The 21,036-nt window shown below is 38.0% G+C and overlaps 1 protein-coding gene across 1 annotated transcript; it reads right to left on the reverse strand.

Annotated features, from left to right (window-relative positions):
• Nucleotides 1-1,521: 1,521 nt before the first annotated feature.
• On the reverse strand, nt 1,522-12,453 carry FGB (fibrinogen beta chain). Its single transcript, XM_067551862.1, has 9 exons — nt 12,318-12,453; nt 12,030-12,050; nt 10,763-10,966; nt 8,528-8,711; nt 7,446-7,673; nt 6,783-6,896; nt 4,143-4,265; nt 3,675-3,960; nt 1,522-1,946 (listed from the first exon to the last, which is right to left on the reverse strand). The coding sequence occupies exons 1-9, from the start codon at nt 12,390-12,392 to the stop codon at nt 1,718-1,720; spliced, it is 1,464 nt and encodes a 487-aa protein (XP_067407963.1). The 5' UTR covers nt 12,393-12,453; the 3' UTR covers nt 1,522-1,717.
• Between the last annotated feature and the right edge of the window lie 8,583 nt (nt 12,454-21,036).

A 21,036-nucleotide genomic window follows, 5' to 3' on the forward strand; every position in this document is an offset into this window, starting at 1 on the left:
AATATTTACTGTGCTTGAGTTTTCTTTGTGATGACTGATTACTGAATGTGTGACTGGACTCTCCATGCTTCTAATCACATGGCTTAGCATGTATTGTAACAACATCTTTAGGTGCTGACAAAGGAGTAATCATGGACCCACTCTTGTAGTCCTCACTCAGTTCTTGTCAGACTAAGCTTCATTGCTTAACATAAGTGGAGGTTTTGCCTAAGGACTGAGGTCCTCTCCATGATCATGTGTGGAAAGGAACCTGTGCGCACAGAAAGGGGGCTTTTGTCTCTCTCTCTATAGAGGCTGTAACAGGGTAATCTGCCCTTCTATGTGCTAGGGGCCTGAGGCCAGGGAGCCATGTCCAATTATCGGACCCAGTTGGGAAAGGGTCAGGTGATGGCTCAGAAAGGGCTGAGAGAACTCAGTTGGAGGAGGGCTGCAGGAGGGAGGTTGGCTCCTGGGACTCGCCCTGGAGGGGAGAGAGGGCTGCAAAGTCAAAGGCTGCAGGATTCCTGTAGCCTGTACTGGGAAAATACAGGGACTTTGTTTTGTGCTACTTTGTGTGTTTTTGTGTTAAAATAAGAATACGTTCTTTTGAAGTAGCAGAAAATATTTAATGAATATTAATATATCTTGTGCCACCTATTTGAAAACATTTGTTTATTGACTGGTAACATATAAATAAGTATAATTTATAAAACAAACACTTCTGATTTAAGATTTTAGTTACTTTAAACATTTTCAGTGAAACCTCTCTCTCTTTCTCCCTCATTTCTGTTTTTGAATTGTTTTATAAACAAAAGCAGTGGTTCCCAACCTTTTCGGCTCAAGGGCCACAGATAAAATTTTTACTACTCTGAAGGGTCACCAGTCTCTGCCAGCCACCCCTTCTCCTCCGCCCCCCATGTAGCCAGATGGAAGGAGTTCAGCGAGGAGGCTCTCCTGTCCCCCTGGCTGCAGCAGGGAAACCGCATGTGTATTGTAGCCCCATTCACTCCACCCGGGTCCCTAGGCAGTGGCACCCTTCTGCAGCCAGAGAGACAGAAGATCAGTGCTCCCCTCCCTCTGACTCCAGCAGGGACCCCAATACCTAGGTACCCAGGCAGAGCGCTTTGCTCTCTGCTGGAGCCGAGGGAGGGGAGCGCTGATCTCACCTCCCTCTGGCTCCAGCAGGGACCCCAGCGCCTAGGGACCCAGGCGGAGCACTTTGCAGTGCTCCCTGCTACAGCCAGGGGTAGGGGAGCGCTGATCTCTCATCCCCTTGGCTGCAGCAAGGAGCCTGCACCGGTCTTGTAGCCCTCAGCAATGCACTCTGCCTGGGTCCTTAGGCAGCGGCTCCCTTCTGCAGCCAGCGGGAGGGGAGCAATGGGCCACTTTGAAAGCTTCCGTGGTCCACTTTTGTCCCTGGGCCACAGGTTGGGAATCACTGCACAAAAGGAATGGATATTTTTAATATTGATCTATTTCTGGACTAACAATATAGATGTCAGTTATTTTGATCTGGGGATCAAGTACAAATGGTACAAAAGACACTTGCAAGTTTTTTTTTAATGGGTCAGACAGATTTATATCCAGAATAGCTTCTCCAATTCAGGTCACAATATATTCAAACATATTTGGTATTTTTGGTTCTCTTAGGTAAATGCAAAATCAAATGTCATGCACCAAAAGAAGTTAACTTGGATATACGCATGAAAACATTTGACATTGTTCATTTTAATTATAATTATTGTGGAAAGAATGGTCTAATCTTCATACTCATCTTCTTCAAAGAATACCATGACCCTTTCCAATTCATCCACACAACTCCATCATCTGTGCCGTGTTTTGCCATATCCCAGCTGTATTGCCCTCCCCAGTAGTATCTGCCATTGGGATTGGCTGAATGGCATCGATTATACCACCAACCACCGCCATCTTCTTTAGAACACTGTTTTCTTGGATCTGCATGAACCCTGAAAGGTGTGGGGGAGAGGAGAGGGAAACACAGTTAGTAGTGACAGGTGCACTATAGCTAAACAATACAATACATTTGTATGTGAATGCATGCATGTGTGTGTGTATGTATCTGTGTTTTCTGATCCTCAAGATGTACTAAAAGTTATCTCTGAACTTTCCACAGATGATTGATCATCTAGAGTGTGTTCAATACACTTCATACGTTTGTGCGTTGTGCATAATAGCATGTGGTCTGAGTCCAAACAGCCAAAGAATCAATAATGAAAAATCTAAGCTCTGAAGGAACATCCATCTACAATGAATCTTGAACAAGAGACCACTCCAGGCAATCTCCTGTTTTAAGAAACCATCCCAAAGAATTTGAAAATAAATTGTGTACAGTTATGCTGCATCTTTTTTGGAAGACCACTTTAGTTTATCAGTGTAAATGGTCACGACAGGCTTAATTACTAAATCCTAACTAAAACATATAAGAGGCAAGATGTCAGAGTGGGTTCATGCACTACACTTTCATTTCTGGATCCGTGGACTCAAATGCATCTCTGAAAGGAAATAAAAATTATTCTGGCAATCTTATTCTAGTTTCTATTGTATGTTCATGCCAAAGGGCTACTACAGAATTAGAAAAATCTGCTTCAGAGAAGTCAAAAACTTAAATAACAGGGATGCTGGAGGTGCATTGGTAGAAATGTGCAGTAAAATTTGCACTATATCTGATAAGCATAAAAAATGACCCACATTTTAAAAAATAAGTGAAGAAGTGCTTATGATAGATCACTCCAATGCACAATTTTTCTGCATGTCTACAGCTGAAAAAGATAGTGGTAGAGAAGAGAACTATCACATCAAATATTCTATAGCTGCCACTGGTACTCACAAGTCCATGCACAGTACTAAGGATTCACCTATTTAATTTAATTAAAAACTAAGAAACTGGCACATAAAGTTCCTATGTCATATTATGCTTATGTTTCTAATGCAAATATCATTGTAATTTCATAGGACCAAATAACACATAACATATTGATTTGCCAACAGAAGCAATTCCTCTATTAGTAAATATTATAATAGAGTAAATGATTATGTAAAAGGGGTAGAGTGCATTTTAGCGGTATAATGCCAAAGAGGTTCTAAATTATGCACTTTATCACTAACAATTGAAATTCTTTTCTTGATGAGGTAGAATTGATCCTTCTGAAAAGGATATTTTGCTAATTTCAGCAGCAGATCTGCTTCCTTTTTTGACTCACACTGACTAAGGCCCAGTGATCCTGCCTCACTTACTTCAATGTCAACATTCCCATCATATTCAGTGACAGCAGGATTGGGGCCATAACCTCATGATTTATTGTGAATTATAATACAGCACCCAAAGGTGCTAGTTGTGGACGCTGATATGATTCTTAGAACAATTACAACCCACTACTCCAGCGTGCCTGCAGGTGCTCTGTATTTGATTCTGGTACAGTTCTAGTCTAAATCATAGTTTCACTTGATCAAATTCTGCCCTTTGATACTTCAGTGGCGCAGTGCATGCATTTGGCTGGTGACTAGCAGATAGTAAACATATTCTCAGAGATTGTGAAATTTTGCAGAATTAGCACATATTAGCATACTCTAAAAGACTGTGCAACAATCCATATCCAGTTGCCCATAAAGCTTTAAGGTCTCCAATTTGCTAGCTTCAGCTTGATATTAAAAAAATTGCTAATGCAAGTACATACCATCCGTCATTGTCTCTGTCAAAAGTGCTGAAGAACATGCCATTGTGAATTGTCATTGTTCTGTTCTCGCCATACAGTTGTGAAGCTCCATCCATAAGAGCATTGCCAGCTGTGCCTTTATAGTTACTAACTGATATCTGATACTTGTTTGCCTCATTTTGTATGGTGAATCCTCCATAATGAGCTGAAACCTTATCACCATTCCAGTCTTCCATTTCAATTAAAACTTCAGTGGGTCCCATTTTGGTAAGCTGGCTGATTTTGTCATTTCCAAGCCAATATTCACCTAACAACCAACAAAAGGAAACTCTGTGAAACCACCTTCAGAAAATGCTTTAAGGCAACTTCTACTACTTTCCCATAAATACAGTTAATGAACACGATTTTAAGCAAGTGTGAACAGTTTTAAGAAACAAGATAAAAGAGTTTTAATAAAAGAAACTCTAAGGTTTGTGTTCAAAATTTTACCTGGGGTATCACAGTATTTTTTCCCTCCACTTTTTGCAATATTTCCAAATCCTTTTTTATATGCATCCCATGTTCTTCCAAAGCCAACACTGCCATCTTGGCGGTTTTGAATCAAAGTCCATCCTGCAGGGACAACAATAAGTGAATTAAATTGCAATCAACAAGGGAACAAATAGTGTAAGCATGTAATCCTGCTCCTGTTTGTGTCAAGGGGCATGTAAGAGGGTGGCCCCTCTTGTAAAAGGTGGAGGGCCTGGGGCTAGCCAACCATGATTACTGAAAGAGGCACAACTCAAGAGACATGTGGTTACTCTGTAAAGAGCAGCTGAAAGCAGCAGTAAGGGGGATGGATGCTCATTCAGGACAAGCAGAGACTGCTAGGAGTGTGTAGGTTCCAGCAGAGTCATGGGATTTGGACTAAGCTTCCAGCTAGGAAGGGCTTGGAATAGCCTGCTAAGGCAAGAGAGATCCTGAGCAAGCAGAGGGACAAAAAGAAAGGGACTGCAAAGCTCTCCAGGAAGGGAGGTCTGGGAGAGACCCTGAGCAAGCTGGAAAGGAACTGCAGAGGTCTCCAGTCAGAAAGGCCTGGGAATAGGAAGATAAATGTTTGTTTGTTGGACTTCAGCTTGGGACTGTAGGTTTTATTTTTAGTTTATGTTCTGTGAAAAAACCCAGACCCTAAGGATGGGTATTTTGACCACAGAAAAAGTGTATGGAGCCTGCATGAAGAGTCCTAAATAGTAGGAAACAGAGGCCGGGCACTACAGAGTGACCTCCGGCCAAAAGGGGGCTCTCAGGAGACAGCCAACCCTACTACGGGGAGCTTTGCCATTGACTTCACCTGGAGCAGGACTGAACCCTTAAGGTATGTTTACACAGCAAAGAAACACCTGTGGCTGGTCCATGCCAGCAGACTCGGGCTCTCGGGACTGTTTCATTGCTCTGTAGACTTCTGGGCTCGGGCTGGAGCTTGGGCTCTAGGACCCTGAGGTGTGGGAGGATCCCAGAGCTTAAAGGTCTAGTTCTACCACCCCTCCTCATATTGAGTAGAACCTTATCCTGTGATTAAGTGTGGAAGAGTCAGGTCCTAAGGGACTTGTTTGGTCCTTTAGTATAGATGTGGTCACAGTACTAATGAAAGAAGAGTGCAATCTTTGGAGTGTGCACTCTCTGCAATAATCTATAAATAGTTAAACTGCTGTGCTGGCCTGAGTGCCTTTCTCCATGTCAGAAGCAAAGAATGCCTGTAACGTTTTCATACTGGGCTAGATATTTATTTAGTTCTGAGTGGCAGGTAGCTGTGCTGCCTCAGGAGGAGCACTGGGAGGCTGAGAAAGTCTCAGAGGCACAATTCTTCCCATTTTCCCCTCTTGCTTGGGGCATAGAGGGAAGAAGTAGAATCACAGAATAGAAAATGTAGAACTAGACGGGACCTCAGTAGATCATCTAGTCCAGTCCCCTGCACTTAGGCAGGACTAAATATTATCCAGACCAGTGATACTCAGATCTCAGTGGTTCAGCAGCCAAATTAGTGATCAGCATTACCCAAAAGAGCCATAGTAGTGTGAATTCATTGTTTCATTTACTATAGTACTATATATTCATATTTAAACAGCATGACAGGGGAAATATTTAGTGTTTATATATGTGTGTGTGTATATATTATTTCACAGCAAAATGATTGACCAAGTATTATTAATTTATCAACTCCAATTAGTTAATAACATTGTAAAAGCATCCTGATAGGTTAATAATTAAATCACAGTGTTTTAATAACATGTGCTGCAAAGAGCTGCAGGAGACACATTAAAGAGCCACTTGCAGCTTGCGAGCCTCAGTATCACTGGTCTAGGCCATCCCTGACAGGTGTTTGTCTAGCCTGTTCTTAAAAACCTCCAATGCCGAAGATTGCACAATCTCCTTATGTAATATGTTCCACTGCTCAACTACCCTTACTGTTAGGAACAAATTACCTATGGAGGTTGTGGAATCTCCATCACTGGAGGTTTTAATACACTGCAGCCCTTGATAGCGGGCAAGTTACTTTCCTCCATGCACTCAGCCAACTCCTGTGGCCAATGCATGTGACAGGGTAGGGAAAGAGCCAAAGCTCCCCTCTCTGCCCGTTCCCTTCCATTTGTTCCATGTTGTGAGCAACAGGGCTCAGTCCTTACACTCTGCATCGAGCCTGGACCCAAGCTCCAGGAAGCCCTACAAAGCCCATCTGAAGGATGTGAGACAGGGACAGTCTTATTCCCTAGCACAGCTGTGTTAGGGCCCTTCGATCTAGCCACAGTAAGATACACAATGAACCAAAATTTCATCTACCAAGCCTACTCAGTGATTATCCAACAATTCTTTCTCAACTTTATTAGCGAAATATCCTACTATGGGCCACTTTCTACTCTGGCACTCAAATCCCCCAATACTTAGTTCTCAAATGTCTCTGTAGATAACATTCTGCAATGGTTCACAAGCCATAGCATGAGAACAATTGCTTTAGATTAACTAACTAATTAGTTCCAAAAGTTATAATCTCAGATGAGCACAAATGCAAAGAAATACAGAATAGTGCAAATTCATTTTTGTGAATATTTATAGTTATCACTGTCACAGCACCATAGTTTATCTCACATTTACCTCCTTTTTCAGTGGTCATATCACAGTAAACCTTGTATGGTTTGAAGAAACTATCAGGCTGAATGAGGTACATTTCAGATGAATCGGCTCCTTTTCTGATAATGTCTTCACATTCTGAAATAATAAATCAACAGCCTATGTTTCTGAGGGATCTATGAAATTCTACTAGAACAATCATCTGCATAAAGACAATAATTAACAGAATAGCTTTCTGTTTGCTGATTAAACAGGAATATCTTCAAAACATCTAATTCTGCTAGATTTCACTTGATTTAAATTATAAATGAAAGTGACATATGAGGGAATCAGGAAAGAAAAGACAATATACCTGGATTGTCCCACCATCTTTATGAGATTTTCAAAAACTCCTTAGTGACTTAGGAGCACTGTATTTTGAAATGCCTTTTTTAAAGTCAGTGGACTTGTGCTCCTAAATCAATTGGGTGTTTTTGCAAATCTCACCCACAATAGATAAATGACAGATAACACACATGATTTTCCATGCTGAATCAGGACATTGGTCCATCAACTCTGGTATCCTGAATGGTCACTAGTGTCATATGCTTTGGAGGCATGTGAACTTGTGTCCATAATGCATTTGTCCAGTTGTACAATGACATAAATGGTGGTAGGGATTGATTTCGGTACATGTAAATGTGTTACCTTTGCCTGACACGACTGGGATATTACAGGAAACAATGCACGAAGAGCGGCAATTATCCATCTGGGAGGCTATAGCGTTTTCCAGTTTTTGTATCTTTTTGTGTAAGGTATCCACAACTGAACGGAGGACTCGGAGGCTAGATGGGATGTTGTTGTCCATGTTTTCTCTGATGTAAGTATAGTGCCTCTCTATATCTGTGTTGTACTCAGAAATTATATTTTCATTGTCTAGAAAAGAGCATGTATAACAAGTGTCACAATTTTCAACATTTTCTAACTAGCATATGCTAATTCAAATGATAAAGCATGATCCAGTCAATATTATTTGAGATTTTACTTCTGCTGTAGCAATAAAAAGAGCACTGTGTGTGTTCTTTCCCTATCTTCCATGATTTCACAGTGTACCAAGAGCCTTAGTCCCTGTAACAAGGACATACTTTGTATTATGGCTCAACATAAACGGGCAGATTTCTTATTGTGATTATATTTTGCCAAGGACCTGTGGTAAACACCCTCACAGAAACTTATTGTGTCTCTCCAGGAGCTGGGGACACCTGTGTCTGCACTGAAATAAAAGACCTACAGCACGGCTGTGACTGGCCTGAATCAGCTGACTTGGGCTCACAGAGCTCTGGCTTTAGGGACTAAAAATTGCTGTGTAGACATTCGGGCTCAGGTTGGAGCCCACACTCTGGAACCCTCCCCCCTTGCGGGGTCCCAAATTTTGGACGCCAGCCAAGGCTCAAACATTTTCACAGCAATTTTACAGCGCCCCAACCTGAGCTCCGCAATCCCGAGTAAGCTGACCTGGGCCAGCTGCAGATGTTTAACTGTTGGGTAGATGTAGGCCTAGGGGTCCAATGCAAGTTTTACCTTTGACTTCAACAAAAGCAGGATCAGGTGCTTGGCCTCTCAGTTCGGATTTCTTGGATTTAGAATTATGGCTTGTGACACCCTAGCTACTTAGACTAATGTTCCTCCTGTCTTTAACTTTTTAAATAGCCCTATATATTTAGTACCAGTAGCAATGCAAATTTGTCTGTAATACTGAATTACTGCAATGATGCATAACAATAATGTACCTTTTACTTGCTTTTGTCTTTTTGCCAATTTATCTTCTAGTGTATTCGTGTACTGATATAATGATGTAGAGATTTCAGACTGCTTCTGTACTTTGTCCTGTAGGTCCCGAACATTTGATTTAATACTGTTTTCCTGTTTTAACAAGGTAGTTTGCAGCTCACACCCAGTTGGACACAAAACTCCCTAAAAAAAAGAAAGAAATAATAATAATAAAAAAAAGAAATAATAAAAAAAAAAAAAGAATCAGTTAAAAATGCTGTCAATTAGGGCCAAGATTGTCAAAACAGGGTACCTAAAGTTAGGTTCCCAATCTCATATTAGGCACCTAAATGAATAACCAGATTTTCAAACGTGCTGAGCATTTAGCAACTCTAAGCTGTTTATTTAGTTGTCTAAGTATGGACTCAAAATACTTCAGACATTCAATGTATAGGGAGAAAACATGCTCAAGCTCCAGTTGGGGATCCTTTCTGGTAACTCATTAAAGTTCTGTGATCCGCTACATGCTTTTGGCTAATTTTTCTGGACTACCAACTGTTCATGGATTAACCATCTGCAGCTACAAAATTATGACTCATCAAGCACTACAGCAATATCAAGTACCCACAAATGTTGAGATATATGTCCCTTTCACTCCTATAATCACAGAATTAAGTATTAACTTCACTCTGGTACATTAGGTAGGAGTATCTTTTACGTGAAATAGCCATGCACAAAACAATGGAAAAATGATCATCTCCAGAAGGTGGCACTATTATTATAGCATCAGTCATTATTCCTCTGAAGGATGAAAATGTACCAAAATGGACAGAGAAAATATAGAAGCACCAGTCAAATATAGAAGTGATATGAAACGCAAACTACCCAACCTACTGATGGCCTCCAAAACAATTCTGTGTTTCTGGTTAACTGAACTTTAACAAACTTGTTTGTGTCATCTTTAGTTAGAAGTAATAAATTATCAGATACTAAGATGCCTAGCAGCAATGTCACAACTTATACTTTTTACTAGAGACCAAAATTGAGATAATATAATACACTACTTGTACAATATAGGGAAGTTAGCATTCTACTAGACCACACAACATACTACTTGTCTTTGCATACGCTACCCACCTGTAAGAGCTTGAGTTAAAGATTGACAGTAGAATGTAATCAATGCTTGAAGAATTTAAAAAGTGGAGGATTTCTTTTAATATTGGGCAGCTGGACAGAGCTATGAAGCACAGGATAGATGTAAACATGTTTGATAGTGGAAATGCCCTGGACAATGTATTAATATGTTAAAGTGAAACTAACAGCTGAATTTCTTAAGCAGATCTGTTCTATATCTTTCCTTCAATTAGTAATGCCTAAAGATAAACTACATATTTCGGTCTTTGTTCCTTTCATCTCTAGAGCAGTGAAGCAGTGCGGGTGGGTGGGGGGGAGTGAACCCTTGGTTCCACCTATTCTCCTGCACCTCTCCACAGAGTGGCTCCCCAAGTGGAGGGTAGCATCTCAGTTGCAGTCCCTATGCCTCCTCAAGCATAGGGTCTTGCAATTCTAGCCAGCCCTTATGCAGGCCATGAAGAGAGGGAAGAGAGTCTCCTTACTTCCTCCCTCCCAGTGCACAGCTATGTAAGTGACAGGGGGCACAATCTAGCTCATAATTATTTACATTCATCATTCAGAGCTCAGTTCTGCCTCCCTGCTCATTATAAGTAGGATCTGACTCAACGAGTAATCCCATGAAATCATCAATACTACTTTCTCAATCAGGTACTACTCCACATGAACAAGAGAGAACAGAGTTGGGCTATCAGTGATCTAAAATGGTCACTTCTTGCTGTTTGGTTGATTAAGAAAACTGTTCTTCACAACCGCCGTTAAAGAAAGAAAAAAGATATTAAAGGGCACAATAATTAAAAAAGATGAGTTCTGATGATTGTAATGTTTCTGGAGGGGTATAATCAAAGCACTTGAAAGGAAAGTGCATCGAATTCACTGAAACCACCCGAATGCTACTGTACATTCCAAGCATAGATGTACCAGCTATGTTCTAATCCTGTGTCCTTCTCTGGAACTTTGGTAAGAGATGACAGCAATGTAGCAGCTCTGGTGGTGAACATGCAGTGAAAGGTTGGCAGGTACTTAATGGAAACACTTTTTTGTTCAAACTGTGAAATTTAGTGCATTTCTGAAAACAGGAATAAAACTATTATTCACTGCAATTACAAGACAAATACACCTACTAGCTTATTTGATGAATGGATGCAGCCTCCAGCATCAGAATAAATTATATTCTTTTCCTCCCGGTCTCGAGTGGGTGGTTTTGTTGGACGAGCCTGATATCCACCTTTATTAATGGGAGGAGGAACTGGTCGGAGAGTTGGAATTGGCTCTCGTCTTCGATCTACTGGTCTGTGACCTCGAGCATCTACTTTTTCAACATTAGCCTACACAAAGTCAGAGGGAGAAAAAAACTCCTTATAATTAGGATAATTATTTATAAAGCAGGTACATTAACTGTAGAAAATGTAAAAAAATAAAAGAAATCCATTTATTGGTATATACTCATAAAAGGATATACATTATTTTACACAACTCATGGCCATTAGGCATGGAGCATCAAGTCATCAGCTGGATTCAGAAAAGGATTAGGCATTTATATGGATAATGATCGACTGAATAAGGGAAACAGGATTTGGCACTAAATATTTTGTTTAGACCAAAAAGTTCAGGATTTTGGGTCTGATCTTTCACAGCCTCATTGTGTGTATCCCCAAAGAGGTCAATGGACCTCTCTCACAAGCAAGGATGACCCAAATGTGTAACAGCTGCAAGTTCAAACTCTTAGTAATATCAGAAATAAGCAGTGTATATATTAGAAAACAGCTGAGAAGATATTTGGTAAAATTGTATATCAGAAATATATTCGATTTATAGAACAAGCCAATTATGTCACGTATGAAATAATTCCTTATTTTTGCTCAACTTGGTATTATTCATCATTTATTTAGGGATTTGTAAAAGACTTTTAAAAAATCCAATTCTAAATCAAATATCGACTTCTCTTAAATACTTTTCCTTTAGCAAAATTAATATACTAGCTGTATATATTTTTATACCTTAATTTTTATAACTTAATTTTAGACAGGCCTCGGTAGGTTTGTTTTAGTTTTTGTTTGTTCGTTTTTAATTCTGTTTCAGAACGTTATCTCTCTCTTTCAAACTCCAGTGCAGTATGAATTGGGAGTTACTTCCTTCCTTTTGTTGTTCATTTAGGGCCTGATTCAAAGCCCACTGAATCAATGGAAAGACCCCTATTGACTTCAATAGTCTTTGGCTCAAGGCACTATTTAACACACATTTTGCTACTTACTACTTTTGCTTACTTACATTTTGCTACTCTTTTACTTACGCAAAGTTTGTTTCTCATGCTCTTAAATAAGTGTTAAAATTGCTAAATAAACATCCTTACTTGAATTTGTCTGAACACATAATTAAATCCAATCTTACCTGGGGAGTGTCGTCACTCTCCTACAAAGAGAGAGAAGGAAGAGAAGGAAAACACATCAGAAAACAGGAAAAAAACCTACAGTTTGCTGTTATACAAATGAGAAAAAAATAATTACAATTTTCCTTGAACACCTTACGCTGAGGTTGAATATGTTTTTGAAATAATTTACCATTTTATTTCATTTTTGGAACTTAACTGAATTAAAAAGCTTATAAAGTCATACATACAACTGAGTAAGATTAAGCATTACTATTGTTGTTATTAATTATTATTATCACTACAACAACCTCATCATCATAGTCTGAAGAAGCCAGGGATTTAGCTATGGAAACACAGAGCAGACACAGCAATAGCAGTTTCATGATGCTGGCTTGTTCAAACACCGTGATAACCTTCCCTTGCTGAAGGCACTGACAACGAAAGGCACTTTGTGTTCATATATATATACCATAGAGCCTGAAGTCTCCTGGCTTGCTAATGATAGGTTTAATCAGAAAGAAGAATTATCATTCCTCTGTTAATATTTAATCTCTTTGTTCACTTTGTGCCTGAACAAATTCCTCAGTTGAGCAACATCTACATGGAGGCCTTATCTACATGTTACACGTACCCCACATATCTGATGGCATAGTTTAAATATATAAATCCTGAAAATCATCTTTTCTTCAAATTATGTGAATTTAAGGTTTTTCTAAAAATCATTAACCTTTGAAATACCTGAAAAGGAGCACATCCAGTCAACTGAGGTGAGGGAAATAACGTCAAATGTCCCAAAAGAGCAAGTTACTTATTTTCTCCTCTTTGAAGCCTTAGACATTTTTAAATATGTAATTAAATATTCATCAAAATCATGTAATATACAATGCTAATTTATACTGGACAGTCCTGCGGTATTTGAAAAGTGCATACTTAAACATACATTTCTCTGAGTATCATGTTATGTACAGTATATTAGCACAAACCTCAGTAAAGATATTGAGGCAAGTACATAATGCTTACAGAATAACTATCATTCTTACTGCAGCACCTAGAGATCCTGATCAGGGGTTAGAGTCCTAATGGGCTAGGTATCACACACACACACACATAATAAAGATGGCTCTGCCCCCAAAGACCTCACAAACTATGGCCCCCTCTAGCAAAGCATTACAGTATTTCAGTTTCAGAGGTTTGTTTTCCAATTTTGGTTTGTATTTTTAAAATACACTTAAAAGTTCAGCACATTATTAAGTGCTTTGTTAGTCTGGGGCATATATATTTATAAAATTAATATAATTTAATTGATATAAGTTGATTCGTATTTAATATCTTAAAAAGAAAAAAAAATCTGATTTCCTGATATGCTCAGCACCCAGATTTCCAAAAGTGCTCAGCTTCCATTTACCCACCTAAGTAACACGGCCAAATTTTGAAAACTGCTCAGTACTCAGTTGTTGTCAGTGGGAGTCAATGAATGTTAAGCCCTTTTGAAAATCTGGCCATTTCATTAAGATGCCTAAATGGAAGCTGAGTACTTCTCGTAATCTAGCCCAAAGTTTACAACCTATACATATTTTAAAAACACAAACCAAAATTGGAGAACAAAACAAAAGAAAGTGATGAATAAATAATAAATAGAGAGAACAAAGCTGCAAACTCTTATTTAAGAAAGTAGTCATTGACATCATAGGGGCTACTCACTTGAGTTAAGGTCTATACAAAATTGTTGGCAGAATTAGATCCAGAACATGCAACATAACTTCTGGGATAAACAAGAAGAGTGGGGTGCCAAAAAAGATCCAGCTGACTCATAAGTCCCCTGGTTAAAATTGGTGTTATTGGAAGATATGGGGGGAAGGGAGTTTAACAGTAAGAAAAATATTTGAAAATCCATCACAAATATTAGCACTATCCTAATGGGTATCTGTTATACCAGAAATACAAACTTGGGCCCCATTTACCCTCTCTAAAACAAATCCTTAGTAGATCTTTTTTGCCCCAAGATGTTGTTTGCATATCTCAAAAAACGTTCTGAAAATATTCATTTTAATCATAAGACCTGACTTCATTTCTCCTGTGTTTGCACCCTGTCTGTTCTCCTTTCATTAGTATTCTAGTAAACAATTTAGCTAGCAGGAATGTTCACAGAAGCAGCACATGTTAAGCAAATATAAGAGAACAATCATGGAACAACATTTATTAATTTACAATTGTGAATATCCATACTGGAAACCTGATTTTAAGAGATGTACTTGTACAATCAGCAGTCAAAATTAGCCAACAAAACAAGAATTTTGAATATTCCTAGTGACCTGCTCACAATCAATCTACAGAAGAAATTATAATTATAATTAATATGGTGAAGAAATTTGAATAGCAAGTAAGTATGAAAAAATCACAAGCTTCCTGAGGAAATCCACAAACAGAAAATAGTCTAGATTTACTGAATTAATAATTCACAGTGAAATAGTTGCTCAATTTTACCCAACTGGCAGATTTATAATGCAGGCACAAAACAACATTCACTGCTTCATACTACTTTAGTCAAACATAGACAGATTTTAAAAAGGATAACAAAATAAAATAATTTAAAATAATTAAATTTCACATATTTAAGTTACTCTTTCTCCATCTTAACTGCAAAATCAAATTACATAATCAAAAGAAATATCTCATATTTGTTAACAATCATTAATAAAAATAATTAAATGTGATTAAAGACATTTTAAGAGAATATATTGTATAGTTAAAGTGCCTTATTAAAAGGCAACAGTCACAATGTGTCAAAAGTGGCATTAAATGCCATTAACATAATATTATGTATTTACTTACTGGATATTTAATTTATTATATTTTTAGAGAAAACCATGGGAATCATCTTGGAGTTGAATTGTATAATCACGTTTTGATTTAATAAAGATTCAGTTGATGTTAAAGGTGAGATTTTCAAAGGCACAAATGGAAGTAAGTGCCTAATTCCCCTTGCCTTTGACAATCTCACCTAAAGAATACTATTTAAAAGAAGTTCCCTTGGGCTTTCAATCGTTTTCTTCTAGAAGCTGAATATGGACTTCTGAACAATATAATAGGTGTTTATCTTGTTGTCTCTAGATATGTGTGCATAGTTCCTACGAAGGAAATGGAAGTTTCATACCCATACTGACACAGAAAAAGTCCTCACCTCAGTGTATATACTATAATATAAAAGCCAGGGGGTATGTCCTGTCACCTTCTATTTGACTGAAGGTCAGAACTCCCCAACTATGTAGTTATGTACCCTGTTAGCGGGTGCCCTATAAAGAGGTTCTCCAGTTACTGCAGCTAGGTCTTGTTGAGTTCAAATAGTAGGGGCCTTTTTTAGGAGCAGATCATCATGGGTTTTGTCTCCCTTTACTGCATATGCGGAGTTTAATTGACAACTGTGATTTCTGTATATAAATACAGCCATATATTCATTACTTCATTGATTTGCTGTTATTCTCAATTTCTTTTTTCCTAAAAGATACATATATGGTATTTGTGAACATGCATTTTATTAAACTAGATCTTTATAAATACTGTCCAACATTTGTCCAATAGGATTAGCAAACACCTCTCAGTTATTCAATATTCTCATATAACCAAGGTTTTATCATACCACTGGCTATTTCCCATTGTAATTTTCTGTGGATTAAAAATGAAATGCAGAATATTTTCCTGTCTTAATAAGGTATTATTTATAAATGTCCAAACAAATGGACATTTATGAAACAAACAGAACAAAAACTAAGGAACATTATAAAAAGGACCTTTTCATTCTATGTGGACAGATATTTTTATTCAATCAAAAATAATTTTGGGGATGGACATAAGTTCCTCTGTATAGACACATTTCCATTTGGTGGGAGCTCAAAGAGGCTGCATGTTTCAGACTCTTTTTTTGTATCTGTACTGTTATCAGAATTGCCTTAGACACAGAGATTTCTGAAATATGGGAGCACAGTTTAACCTGACTGGGTTTAATTATTAAACATCTTGGACCAAAGGCAGTCCTGACCTAAGCAGAGACTGCTTCATTGGATTTGGACCCTTGTGCATTGACACCCATATCACTGTTACATTTTGTATAGCACTCACATTTCCTTTTGATGTGTGTTGAAAGAATGTGCAGAAGTAAAAAATTAGCAACAGTACTACAGTATCCTATTATACTGATTTTATTAATTAGACACTATTAAAAAGCAACACCTAGAATCTATCCTATGTACTTATATGACTTCCATTAGCATAGTACTTGAGCACTTTACAATCTTTAATGTATTTATTCCCACAAACCCCTCTGAGAAAGGGAAGTACTATTATCTCTATTTTACAGAGGGGAACAGTGGCACAGAGAGGCTAATGCTCAGATCCTCAAAAGTATTTAGGCTCATATTTCCCATTCAAATCAATGGGAGCTAGGGGTATAAATACTTTTGAGGATCTGGGCCTAAGTAATTTGCTCAAAGTCACAAAGCAAACCTGCAGTGAGGCAGGGAATGGAAATTGGGTTTCATGAGTTCCAGCCTAGAGCCCTAATCACTAGGCCAGCCTTCCTCATAATTTAAGTTACTAATCTTGATTAAATGTACAACTTTTTAATTGTCTTCCACTTTGGCTCTTCTTCTGAAATGAATACATTCTTAAATACTTGGTTCTTGTAATGTGCTTTTTATAAACATTAAATAAACTTTAATCCATTCCCATGGATTAAGAAATGTGCACATCTGAGGGCAGGATCCAGTCCCTTTTGATCCTCTCCTTGAGGATGTTGGTGTGAGAGCCACAGAAACTTTCCCCATGTGGCTTCATTGCTTTTCATGGTTGAAATTCAGCCTTTGACCTATCTCACTCTATCATCTGTGATTGGCTTGTCTGGCTTCCCTGTACTGTTGTCAAAATATAGTATATCATTATTTATATGTTGTTTTTTTCTGCGGACTTACAAGAAAACACAACAAATTAACAATTTTTGACAATATACACATGCTATTTTGTACTTTCAAACTGCATACACTGTGGTACAATGTGGACCACACTATAGTTACTAGTAATACTGAAAACAAACTTTTTCAGTGCCCCAACAGGGAAAAGTTTGTACACACTTTATTTTTCACATCACCCTCTCCATATTCATTATGATTTCAAAGGATAGAAACTTCTCCTGAATTACAGCTGTAATGGTATTGTCACAAATTTGCTATCAGTATTTGTGATGACAAAATAGTAAACTCCATGGTGTTTCAGGATCTCTACTTCCACTGTGTCATATATGACACAAAAAAGTATATTTACCATTAGAGTTTTAAAAAATGAACGGATACTTCTTCAGTAGCTGCAGTAGTTATTCTGTTGGTTTGTCTGAACAATGGTACAATCCCCTTTAAACCAGCCCAGGAAGTCAGATAAGTCAAGGTCACTGAATTAGTGACTCTCAGATCAAAGATAAATCTATCCTTGGCATAAGACTAGATGTGGGAGTCAGAAGGACTTTCACAGGCCACAGATAAGCCATAGTGTTTACTGAATTAAATTTGAAAAAAAAGACTACTGTTGCTTAGCAAGTGATTTAGAAATGTCTTTTTAAACAGTGTTGTAAGAATATATTGACTATGAAAACAATAGTGTAGGCAGATACTAATCTCTGATCCCCTCAAACTGTTGTTTTTACTGGTAGCAAATATTTGTTACAAAGATTTCTTGTAAATGAGACTCAAACCAAGTATAATGTTGTCACCTTACTTTGGGAGTAAGCAGGTACTTAAATGTGTGGGACACACTTAACTGTTTGCATCAGTCTTGTAAACAGCATTGCAGAATGTGTGCAAATGATTATAACCTGTTCTAAATAATGATTAATAAATACTTTTTTCTGCAATTAGAATTTCCAAAATTCCAACTGTAACTGGTTTGCAGAAAATAAAACAGATTCCTGCATATTATAGAAAACAAGAGTCAAGACTCTGGCCTGTAATAACCACCAGTGAACTGATTTTATTTAAAAAAAAGATCTGAGACCAAATTCAACCTTAGTGTAAATTTGCTGGAACAAATGGAGTTACCATAGAGGCTGGTCTGTTAAAACTAGAGGGACAAACTTTGCCCTTTTGGAAATGTGCACCTCTATCACCATGTTTGCATGGTACTTCTTCCTGGGTCACCAGACACATATTTTCACTGGAATGCTATCATGCTGTGGAACCTCCTTGTAGCAGGAATTTCAATTCCTAAGATTTTGGCAAATAGGCTGTGACTGTAAATTCCTCAGGGTAGGGGGGCTAGTCTTTTTATTTACCTGTAAAGTGTCAAGAATGACCATGGTGATATCTGAATAAATAATACATCTGAATAAAATAAAACATGGCCATTATAATTTTTCCCCCATATATGGCTATAGCTGACATCTTTTTTGTGTGGATTATGTGGATTCTTTGTCTGGAGAAAAACAAATACTCTATGAGTTTCAAATAAAGGCTTCCTTTTAAAAAAATAAAGAAACAAAGCCGTGGTAACGTTTGTGAAAGATATCAAGGATACTAATACACCATGGTACTTTGTGTATTGTTAGAGAACTGCCTTTAAACCACCTTCCACCTTTAAAATAAATAAATAAATCAACCAACCAAACATCTCTCTCCCTAGCGCTCCTCACATACACCACAATTCTGTATGACTGAGATCCCCTCCAAAAAAATCCAGTTTTAAACAATACACATCTTCAACTGATGTAAGTGTGGAGGTAGATAGCTGAGGGCCACCTGCAGCGCACCCATCAATCCTAGCCCTATGTATCTAGAGAAGAAAACTCTGCAGACAGATCCCAGGGATGAAAAGCAGTTGCCTAATACTACTCTCTGAGATCTGAAAGGGGAAAAAAGAAATGGAGCCACTTGAGTGACTATCTCTGTTAGGTCCATAGGCAAGTCAATAATGCTTCATGGTCAAACACCTCAAAAGAATCTGCCAGGTCTAAAAGAATTAGCATGGGTCCTAATCCTCATTAATTGCCAGAAAACCATCAGCCAATACAAGTATCATAGTTTTCATATTACACCCACATCTAAAACAAACTGTCAGGGCAAAGAGACTGAGGACTCCAGTTATTGCTGGAGTTGCCTCACTAGAATCTTCTTGATAATCTTTTCATGAAAGGAAGATTAAAGACAGGGCAATAAATGGATAGATTGTCAGAGAAAAGAGAGTATGTCTTGAGCAACATTCTAAAAATGTCTTCTTTAAGAGAAGCTAGTATCTTGCCCTCCCACAGAAAGATATTAAGAATCATCTCCAATAAAGACCTATGCAACTCCCTGCTGGCCTTCACCAGCCAAGAGACACAGATCTGAACCATCTATTATAACTGACATATCTGCCAACATCTCCAGATCTGAGTAACCACCCTGCTTATAAGATTTTGTTTGTACTCACCAGACATGGCTCTACTACCATGGTTTGTAAGCAAGATGGTCATCTTTCCCTCTGAAACCCCAGCAGAGCCCTCTGAAACTCCAGCAGGATCCACTAGATCCAAAGGACAAACTATCAAAATAGATCCTTTACCTTGACATGAAAACTGCACCCTGACCTCAAAACCGAGAAGGTAGTGGTTCATTCATGACCAGGGCATAATCTGCATGCATACATACACATACACCTTACCTCCATACCCCATCCATAAAAGGAGAATCAATGTGTGCTGAATCAGGAGACATCTGGAAGAATCCTATGGTTGTCAAGATGGCCATTATATCTCAAGTTATCCCCATCTGAAAGAAAAGTGAAATTACCAAAAATTATCTTTCTTGGCTAGTCCAGTGCTGTGGCAGAGAGGATCTTCATTTGCTTAAGTAAGGATGCTGTGAAGAAATGGGAAGTACTCTGTACACCAATGCTCATCCCATTTTAATCTCAGTTCAGGACTCACATACATGATAGAAATACTTTATTATATTGTATCTGGGAGGGACTGACCTCCAGTATTTAAGGCCAGATAACAACCCAGATGTGTGCACTTAATTAATATTTGTAACTGCTGATTTGCACATATAATCTTGGTATTGTATGTCCAAAGGTAGCTGAAACATATGCCTGGACTTCAGGGCTTCCTTCATGAAAATCAGGCCCTCTTAAGTGAATTTAGTGTTGTTAGGTGTAATGAATAGAGTATCACGTACGTTACGTAATAGTGCAGTTTTCCTTTAAAAATTGCTTACTGTGATCCTGTGATACAACAACTCCTATTCATTAGAAAAAATTCTACTAAAATATTTCTCTGCATTCTACAATAAAATTAGAAAGTTGGATGAAGATTTATACAATCAAACCTAAACACAGAAACCAATACTACAGAGACATTTCTCATTTTGGAATTATAAACATGCTTTGCAGAAGATTCTGATCTCTGTATCTTTTAGAAAGCTAACTGTTGCTCTCTTCTGTTCAGTATCTGTAATTGCAGTTGCTATGTTCCAATGGTTAATAGCTCCATGCAACAATTGTTTATACAAAACATCTGTGCCATCACACAGCTAGATATATTCATCATCAAGTAATTCCCAAAGAATAGACATGACACAACATAACCTTGTCCAAAACATGTTGCAGTATCTGTTGTTAAAGTTAAAACCTTCTAAGCATGTATCTTCTAAACAGCCTTTTTCAGTTGTTTATAACTTTATTAATCTTTTACCATCTGGCTGAAATGTTCAAAGTCTAGTCTCTGAGTGTGTGTATGTTTTAAAGTTTCAGCTCAAATGGTTAAGCCATTTTTGGGTAAAAGAAAGCATGTGTGTGGTGGGGAGAATCCAGCAATAGTCTTACTCAACGGTGAGTGGACTGGGGGTAAGGGTCAGACTTTGATCCGATTATCTGATATTAAATTAAAGCTGCCACTCAACCGGTTTTGAAGTGGTCTGTAAAAACTGTCAACGTGTTTGCAAACCATTGCTCCCCTTAAGATCTTCAATCACACGAGATAAGTGTGCACCTTGAGTGGCTCTCAAACTTTTT

The sequence above is a fragment of the Emydura macquarii genome, unplaced genomic scaffold, assembly GCF_026122565.2.
Source record: "Emydura macquarii macquarii isolate MOO-44397 ecotype Brisbane River unplaced genomic scaffold, CSIRO-AGI_Emac_v2 contig_1363, whole genome shotgun sequence".
Lineage (NCBI taxonomy): Eukaryota > Metazoa > Chordata > Testudines > Chelidae > Emydura > Emydura macquarii.